Raw genomic sequence first — 10,017 nt, 5'->3', positions numbered from 1 at the left:
TCATTGCTACCTAGGGGGGTGAATTCTACCTTATTTTTGAGCGGCTCATGTAATGGGATTTTAACACGCACACGTGTGTACTTTTCAACTATCATGTGGTTCCGATGAGAGACTGTAATCACCTCCCCAATTTGATCCCCTAAAGACCGACCGATACTCTCAGTTTTCAATTCGAACGGAAGGTCACGAACCTGAACCCATATAGCCATGACTCCAAGGTCGACATGGCCGGGGCACCCTTGCCATCAAACTCAGCAAAAATAATGTCGTCGCGCTTGTAATGCCATGGCTCGGCCATGAGGACGAACAACTTGTCCTCCTCGGAGGTGAAGTTGAGAACGAAACGTCCGTCCTTGCTAGCCACATCTTGAACAGTGACTGCGCCTTGCAGTTTCCATGCCGAACAAGCTCGAAGTTCATCCACGATGATTCGCGGGTTCACTTGGAAGGGCGATAGAAGACGCCCCACCACCAGGGATCCGCTAACAGCCCTTCTTGCTGCCTCCATGTCGATGATCAGCGGAGAACCACCCCCGGCGTGCGTCTCAGCATGCTCCTCCCCTCGTTGTCCGGCGTAGGAGGCAGAACAGGAGGTTCACCCCCCATGGAGTTCGCCGGTTCTCTTAGCTCCGACATTGGAGCCGGCACACACCCCAGGATCTCTCCCTTCTCTTTTATCCCCTCCCCACTCTTCTCCAAGTCTCCCCTCTCGGCCATATTGGAAGAGCCCGAGTGGTACAGAGAAGGAAAACTTCTATTATCCTCTATGGTATGAATTGAAGAAAGAAAACACCCCTCCCTGATGCTGAAATAGCTCTCATCCTCCTCCAAATTTGCAACAAACGGGACGAAATTTGTGCACTTAACGAAAAATAAAATGTCTTTAATGGGCAGTTTCCAAAAGACAATCCCCTTAATTTCTCCCTCATCCCTCAATCTACGGGCATTCTCAAATTCGTGCGTCCCATTCATCTCATTATTACCTCTGAAATAACTAAATTCTGATCAAACGTTACTCTTATTAAGGATACCTTTCAATCCCCTAATTACACCCTTTCCTCTAAAAGCACAAAGATCATCAATCTTTTGAGAGACGTTTCTTTCCTTGTTATAGAACAAAACAACCTTATCCTTATCAAGGAGGGAATTGCTCAAACCTATTTGTGTGTGGATCTCAAATCCGTCCAGATGCGAGGGCTTCACCTTCCCCGTTGGTTCCTCCAAAATCGACCAGGGATTTGCCATGGATTCCTTGCGCATGTCTGGTTTCTTCCCCATCCGATCGCCACCATTCACGCCTGGATTTCCGCTGAGGAGTTCATCTATCCGCCGCTTCATTTGTTCCCACACTTTCTTCTGATCCGGTGCCGCTCGGAGGATCCGCCTTGCCTCCGCCTTGAACATGCTCCAGTCCACCGCACCGGTGATCCCACCGTTGATGACCTCCTCTCTATCGGCCCCTCCTTCCGCCGGGCTGTCCATCGGACTCAACGCCTCCATTCCTCACTCTATCTCCGTCGCCGCCTGATCGCCAGGCGATCGCGGGAGCTATTTTTTTCTCTCTCTGTCGGTGCCCCCTCCTGTACCAGGGCCAACGAGTTATAAGGGCCCAAAAAAGAAGCGGGTTGTAAATTTATCGATTGGTGTAGCACGGGCTCCAACATCTTTTGTGAGAAAGAACTCTGGACCACATACTAGTATCTCTCCTTAATCTCTCCCTAATAATAAAGCAAATACGATTCTGGTCGTCCGTCTTGATAATCTTCCCTAATAATAAAGCACCTAACGCTTCTGCCGTCCGTCGTGGGTCATTTTACAGAAAAGCCCTCGCAGTTTCAGTTAATTAACCCGCAGTCCAACTTTAAGTTAAAACGAACCGTTTTCTGACGTTTTGCAGAAAAGTCCTCACAGTTTTAGATAATCAACCCGTGATCCATCTTTCAGTCAGAGACGAACCGTTTTTTTGCATTTTACAGAAAACTCCCTAATGTTTCAGATAATCAACCCGCCGTCCCTATTTAAGTCAGCCGAAACGTTTTTTGTCTAAAAAACCCTAACTTTTCAGTTAATCAATCCATATTTTATCTAAAACAAAATTATCCATATCTTTTAAACCGTAACTCCGATTTTAACATGTTATATATGAAATTTGATTGAAAAAATGTGTAGATTTTAAATAGGATGTTTTTTTTAACTGTTGAATACTTCTTAAATATTATTTTTGATGCAAACTTAATCTGTAGTGCACGATTTTTTTCTCTCTTTCTGACGACCATACGAATTGCAATAAATATCCATTAAACTAAAATCAAATTGAAAGGAAAGAAAACATCTTAACCACACATGCACACCTTTGAAAAATTTCATGGGGAGAAACAATATATTTCTCATCTTATTCCAAGTGATTGTACATTCAAACGCGTTTTCGTTGTGTGAGCACTGAGGCTATCGTCGACAACACAAATGTGATGCCATGTGAAAATATATTACGTTCAAAGCGTGTGTTATTTTCTCTTCCGTTGCAACGCACGGGCTTTTTGAAAATGTAAAGATTGCTTCAACTTGTGAATAAATTTAAAAAAAGAAACATTTTCTTGCATTTGTGTACAAAATTTCTTAATCAAGCGATGATATGTGAACATAATGTGTTCATCATCATTGGAGATTATGTTTTTTTTCTTCCGTGGCAACGCACGGGCCATTGCGCTAGTAATAATAAAGCAAATACGGTTTCTGGTCGTCCGTCATTTAAATTGCCTCCGAAGTTGGCTAAAATTACCCACCAATGTCACTCGTAAGTCAAAAACCGGTTCGTTTTTCGGATTTCTGAAATCGGCGCCGTTATTTGTTGTTATAGACACCTATACGTTAACAGAACAACAGTTGACCAGTGACGCGATGACTATCGGTTAAAGTCTCCACATGGGAGACCAGGGTTCGATCCCTGGTTCTCACCTGTGTTTTTCTCTTCTTTTCTTTACCTCTAAAGCATGGGCCGGGCCATGTGCAGGTCAGGGCGTCCTTGTTTTTGTTTTTAATTTCATTTTTGGTTTTTTCTTTTCTAAATTATTTCCAGATTTCAAAAGAACAAAATATCAAAAAGTTATGAGTATAAAAAATGTAGGAAAAAGGAAAAAATGTTTGTGTATTGGAAAAATATTTAGAAAGTCATAAAATATTCATGAGTTCGAAAATTGCTCACATATTATAAAACAAATCACGATTTCAAATAAATTGTAATGAAATACTAAATGTTTATGATTTTTTATAAAATCATCGAGTAATCAAAACATATTCGTGGATTTAAATAGCTTGTCCATCATCTTTTAGAAAACCTTCACAAAAATTAATACACATCCATAAATAATGAACAAAATTAATTGTCGCTTACGTAAAGGTTTTATTAGGAGATCTGTAAAGATTATTTTATGATTTTATTTAGACCCTTGCATATCAAAAAGTTGCGACTTTTACAAAAAATAGAAAAATGATAAACCATTTGTGAATTCAGAAAAATATTCGGAAAATCATAGAAAGTCATTAGTTCAGAAATTGCTCACACATTATAAAAAAATCACAAATTCAACTAAATTTTCATGAAATAAGAAATGTTCAAGTTTTGTAAAAATGATCCGGTATGCAAAGCATATTCAGGAATTTGAAAAACATCTCCATCAATTTTTAGAAAATGTTCGTAAAAATTAAAACACATCCGTAAATAATGAACAAATCAAATTGTTGCTTACATAAAGGTTTTATTACGAGATCTCTCGAGATCGTTTTATGATTTTATGTAGTCCCTCGCGTTAGGTAAAAAAAGATTTTCGTGTTTTGTACAACGCTGAGCCCCAACCAAATTGATACAACTTTTTATGAATTAGTTTTGTACACAATTATATTTATTCTCATACAAGAATACTGGTTATGGTAAGCATCGCTAAGCTAAGTTATGACGAGACACATCATTCATCATATAGCTCAGACAGGATTCGTACATGTAGTTTGCTCAGCTATAAAATATTATGTTGTGACGCCTTAAAAAATCAAGTCGCGATGAGCATCATATTTTTTGTTTATGAAATCATAATTTTTTATATCTACCACATCTATATAATCTAATAGTTTTTTCCGTTGCATCGCACGAGCATATTTGCTAGTAATATATAAGTACGATTAACTATTACTTCCTCCGTCTCAACATAAGTGACGCTCCTTTAACAGTAAGTCAGTATAAATTTTATACTAGTGCAACGACATTTATTTTGGGTCGGAGGGAGCATATGAGTGGCTATTAGTTTGACTTTAGGTGAGGTGGCAACGTCAAATAGTCGATTATTGACTATACTATTAACCATGCTCCAAAGAGCTTCTTCTGATAGTTTTCAAAGTTCCAACTATTACAAAACACTGCATTAAACCGACAATTAAGAACCTTACAATTCAAATAGCAAGTCCAAACTGGCATTGTGTTTCACCAAGTTGGCACTCGATCTATGTTCCACCCTCACGAGCTTCTCAAGTAGCTAGTCCTTGTCTTCTCGTTATTAAGATCCACACATATTTCTAGACCGGCAGTTTGACCAATGGAATACAAGTTATATTAGAAGGGTCGTGCGTGCTTTGCTGCGCCATTGAATTTGTTAGGATTTTTATTTTTTTTTACCCACTCTATTTTAAAAGATATGGTGTATTATTTTTTTTAAAAGTTAAACCTTATAAGTTTGATCATATTTATAGAAAAATATATCAAAATTCGTAATATCAAATCGGTGTTATAAGATTCATCATGAAATGAATTTTCATATCTTTTGTTTAATATTGTGGATGTTGATATCTTTGGCTCTGAACTTGGTAAAAATAAAAAAAAACTTTCCAAAAAACTAATAACCCTTATATTTTGAAACTGATGGAGTATTTAGTTTGGCCGGTGTGGGAGACAATGGAGTGTGTTTTACGTTAATTTATAATGATGTTATTTGGTGGGTCCTTCGCGGTGTGATTATGTGTTATTCGCTAATCAACCCATGTTTATGTGAAGATATTTTTTCATGGTTGGTTCCATATACTATATTGGTGCTATAGTATCACATGGTGGTGCTTTGTATTGGTGATAAGAGTCTGCGATGGGTTGATATGTTTTTATAAGTCAGTTATTGTTGATTGATTTGGAAAATCATTGTCCCGATCAAAATCTTAAACCAAATTCAAAATTGAATACCTGAATTGAATGAAAAGCTGTAAAATTGTGGAGCATATGGAATTAAAATAATTAAATAGGAGAGCTCTTTGAGAAATTGTTGACCCGGTGAAAATTAGGTGACCAAATTCTAAATTGAAGACTCAACTAATTTTGAAGATTTAAAAATTAGGAAGCATAGAGCATTGTATAAAAAATTAAATGAAAGGGTTTAGGAAATTGTTCACCCGGTCTAAATCGGATGACCAAATTCCAATTGGAGACTTCAATTGATTGTGACCCTCCAATCCTAGGGAGATTAGTCATATAGTTTATGTCATAAAAAATATACCATGAGACTCAATACTTGTGAATAATAATTCAATTATAATACTTTGTTGTGGCATATAACTCGTATTGGTTGGTTAAATTGCCGATCTAGGAATTCTAACCTCCCAAAAGTTCATATGACGATAGCCTAGCAAGATTCTCTAGATTTTTTCGAGAGAGATCACTGGAACTTATGCACCCATTGCTAATGGTACCCCCAATGAAGCATTGACCGAATTAAGCAGCAGATCCGGCAAGCCCGTCAATGTCGATACCAAATTATGAGGAAGGGACATGCCTTAGCAGCAGCACCGACAAGTACGGGATGCCTTTCAAAATCACGGTCATAAGGCACGGCGTCGTCCCTCCCGAGCCGCTCCTTGCACTCGTCGTCGTCGTCCCCGCTACCCGGAGGCGCGTCCGCGCCCCACGTTGAAGAAAGGCGGTAGCAGGAGGTGGTCCAGGTCTCGACCGCCACAACGTTCTTCGACATGTGAGGTGAGGAATGCGATATCGCCGAGAAAAGCAGCACCAACGACAAGCGGGAGCAGCCACCCGCAGCGCCGCCGACGGCTTGCCACCTTGGTCAGCGAGTGGGAGCCCATCTTGGGTGTTAGTGAGCCTCACTGGTCTTTCCGCACGGAGAATTGATTTTTAACCCCCTCCCCGAGCTCATGTGTCTTAGATCTTATGCCCCCTCTTCTCTTGCCGTCCCGTGAGACCCCCTCACGCGCGTTATCTCTTGTTTTGGCTGCTAAGAGAATGTGAAATTAACAAATTTGCAATTGCCAAATCTGCCCTCGTCCAGTTTTCCTTCCTTCCTTCCCACACAAGACACTGTTTGGACCGTTCCTCATTCCTCTCGCGAGCTAACCTAGCCGCCAGTCGCGATAGTCACTCCGCCCGTCGTCCCTCGTCCTGCTCCGCCGCGTTCCCCCCTCCTCCCCCTTCCCCCGCCTTTCATTGCTCGCCCAAGGTAAGGCAACCTCCCCCCTTCTATTTTCATAGATTTTGGCTTCTTTCTCTGGTACTGTTGCCGAATCGTTCAACCCGAGGTGTTGTGTGAGATTCACATGTGGATTTGAGTGAGAGGGGCTGGATTGACATAGGGGTGTCATGGATTTGAAAAGGTAACATCATATTCCTTTGTTCTAATTGATGTACACATGAGATTTGGTGCATTAAATATCTGAATTTTTTGTCTATATTGAATAGGGGACCTGTTGCAAATATGCCCTAGAGGCAATAATAAATTAGTTATTATTATATTTATTTGTTCATGATAATCATTTATTATCCATGCTATAATTGTATTGATTGGAAACTCAAATACATGTGTGGATACATAAACAAAACACTGTCCCTAGTAAGCCTCTAGTTGACTAGCTCATTGATCAAAGATGGTCAAGGTTTCCTGGCCATAGACAAGTGTTGTCACTTGATAACGGGATCACATCATTGGGAGAATGATGTTATGGACAAGACCCAAACTATAAACATAGCATATGATCGTGTCAGTTTATTGTTACTGTTTTCTGCATGTCAATGTATGTGTTCCTATGACCATGAGATCATGCAACTCCCAGACACCAAAGGAATACCTTGTGGGTTATGAAACGTCGCAACGTAACTCGGTGACTATAAAGATGCTCTACAGGTATCTCGAAAGGTGTGTGTTGGGTTGGCCGGGATCAAGACTGGGATTTGTCACTCCGTGTGACGGAGAGGTATCTCGGGGCCCACTCGGTAATACAACATCACAATAAGCCTTGCAAGAAATGTGACTGAGAAGTTAGTCATGGGATCTTGTATTACGAAACGAGTAAAGAGACTTGCCGGTAATGAGATTGAACTATGTACAGAGATACCGACGATCGAATCTCGGGCAAGTAACATACCGAAGGACAAAGGGAATAGCATACATGATTATATGAATCCTTGACATAGAGGTTAAACCGATAGAGATCTTCATAGAATATGTAGGAGCCAATATGGACATCCAGGTCCCTATTGGTTATTGACCGGGGAGTGTCTCAGGTCATGTCTGCATAGTTCTTGAACCCGTAGGGTCTGCACACTTAAGGTTCGGTGACGTTTTGGTATAGTTGAGTTATATGTGTTGGTGACCGAAGTTTTGTTCGGAGTCCCGAATGAGATCCCAGATGTCACGAGGAGTTTCGGAATGGTCCGGAAATGAAGATTGATATATAGGAAGTTGGTGTTTGGATTCCGGAAGATTTTCGGGCATTGCCAGCAGTGTACCCGGAGTGACAAATGGGTTCCGGGGGCCCACTGGGTGGGCCCACCACAACCCAAGGGGTCCACATGGGTTTATTGGATGCGCAATAAGGTATAATGGGCTGACAAAGTCATCCAAGGAAAGCCCATGAGGAAAAAGTGGAAAATCCAAAAGAGGTGGGAAAATAAGGAAGGAGTCCTAATCCAAGTGGGATTGGAGGAGGACTCCTCCCTTCCCCACTTCGGCCAACCGAAGGAGGCCTTCCTTGGCGCGCCAAGGCTGCCCCTCCCCTGATCCTATATATACTAGAGGTTTAGGGCTTTTGAGACACAACTTTGCCATGTGCTGCCCTCTTCGCTAGTTCGTAGTTCTTCCTCTAGATCGGTTTTTTGCAGAGCTCAGGCGGAGCCCTGCAGGAATAGATCATCACCATCACCGGCACACCGTCATGCTGCCGGAGAACTCATCTACTTCCCCGTCTCTCTTTCTGGATCAAGAAGGCGGAGATCGTCATCGAGTTGTACGCGTGTGGAACGCGGAGGTGCCGTCCGTTCAGCACTAGATCGGGACGGATCACGAGACGGTTCGTGGGACGAATCGTGAAGACGTACCACTACATCAACCGTGTTTATTAACGCTTCCGCTTAGCGATCTCAATGGTATGTGGATCCGATCTCCCTCTCGTAGATGATCAGCACCATGATAGGTCTTCGTGTGCGTAGGAAATTGTTTGTTTCCCATGCAACGTTCCCCAACAGTGGTATCAGAGCTAGGTTCATGGGTAGATGTAATCTCGAGCAGAACACAAAAGTTTTTGTGGGCATTGATGTTCGATTTGCTGCCCTCCTTGGTCTTTTCGCGATTTGGCGGTATTGTTGGATTGAAGCGGCCCGAACCAACCTTACTCGTACGCTTACGAGAGATCGGTTTCATCGACTAACATGAAACTTGTTGCATAAAAATGACTGGCGGGTGTCTGTTTGTTCAACTTTACTTGAATTGGATTTCACCGAGGCGGTCCTTGAACAGAGGTTAAATAGCAATTTGCACATCACCGTTGTGGCTTTGCGTCAGTAAGATGCAATCATACTAGATACCCATAACAGCCACGTAAAACATGCAACAATAAATAAGAGGACGTCTAACTTGTTTTTGCAGGGTATGCTTGTGATGTGATATGGCCAAAGACATGATGTGATATATTGGATGTATGTGATGACTATGTTGTAGTAGTTAATATCGACTTGCACTTCGATGCTATCGCAACCGGCAGGAGCCATAGGGTTGTCTTTAAACTAACGTTTGTGTTTGCAGATGCGTTTACTATATTGCTAGGTTGTAGCTTTAGTAGTAATAGCATAGATAGCATGACAACCTCGATGGCGGCACAATGATGGAGATCATGATGATGGAGATCATGGTGTGGCGCCGGTGACGATGAAGATCATGTCGGTGCTTTGGTGATGGAGATCAAGAAGCACAAGATCATGGCCATATCATGTCACTTATGAATTGCATGTGACGTTAATCCTTTTATGCACCTTATCTTGCTTAGAACGACGGTGGCATTATAAGGTGATCCCTCACTAAAATTTCAAGATAAAATTGTGTTCTCCCCGACTGTGCACCGTTCTGACAGTTCGTCGTTTCGAGACACCACGTGATGATCGGGTGTGATAGACTCAACGTTCACATACAACGGGTGCAAAATAGTTGCACACGCTGAACACTCGGGTTAAAGTTGACGAGCCTAACATGTGCACACATGGCCTCATAACACAAGGGACCGAAAGGTCGAGCATGAATCGTATAGTTGATATGATTAGCATAGAGATGTTTACCACTGAAACTACACTCAACTCACGTGATGATCGGATTTGAGTTAGTGGATTTGGATCATGCGCCACTCGAATGACTAGAGAGATGTCTATTTGAGTGGGAGTTCTTAAGTAATACGATTAATTGAACAAATTATCATGAACATAGTCAAAGGGTCTTTGCAAATTACCTTGTAGCTTGCGCTGTAGCTCTACTGTGTTTATATGTTCCTAGAGAAAATTTAGTTGAAAGATGATAGTAGCAATTTTGCGGACTGGGTCCGTGAACTGAGGATTGTCCTCATTGCTGCGCAGAAAGCTTATGTCCTTAATGCACCACTCGGTGTGTGCACCTCGAGCGTTGTCTGTGGATGTTGCGAACATCTGACATACACGTTTTGATGACTGCGTGATAGTTCAGTGCGTAATACTTAACGGCTTAGAAGTGAGGCGCC

The 10,017-nt window shown here is 41.7% G+C and overlaps 1 protein-coding gene across 1 annotated transcript; it reads right to left on the bottom strand.

The window, feature by feature from the left end:
* Positions 1–946: 946 nt before the first annotated feature.
* Positions 947–1,615, bottom strand: LOC123410676. Its single transcript, XM_045103615.1, has one exon. It carries the CDS (start codon positions 1,498–1,500, stop codon positions 1,006–1,008), a length of 495 nt encoding a protein of 164 aa, XP_044959550.1. The 5' UTR covers positions 1,501–1,615; the 3' UTR covers positions 947–1,005.
* Between the last annotated feature and the right edge of the window lie 8,402 nt (positions 1,616–10,017).

Source organism: Hordeum vulgare, chromosome 7H (genome assembly GCF_904849725.1).
Source record: "Hordeum vulgare subsp. vulgare chromosome 7H, MorexV3_pseudomolecules_assembly, whole genome shotgun sequence".
Classification (NCBI taxonomy): domain Eukaryota; kingdom Viridiplantae; phylum Streptophyta; class Magnoliopsida; order Poales; family Poaceae; genus Hordeum; species Hordeum vulgare.
Note: the sequence above shows the minus strand (reverse complement) of the source record. Positions and strands in the feature narration are given on the sequence as shown.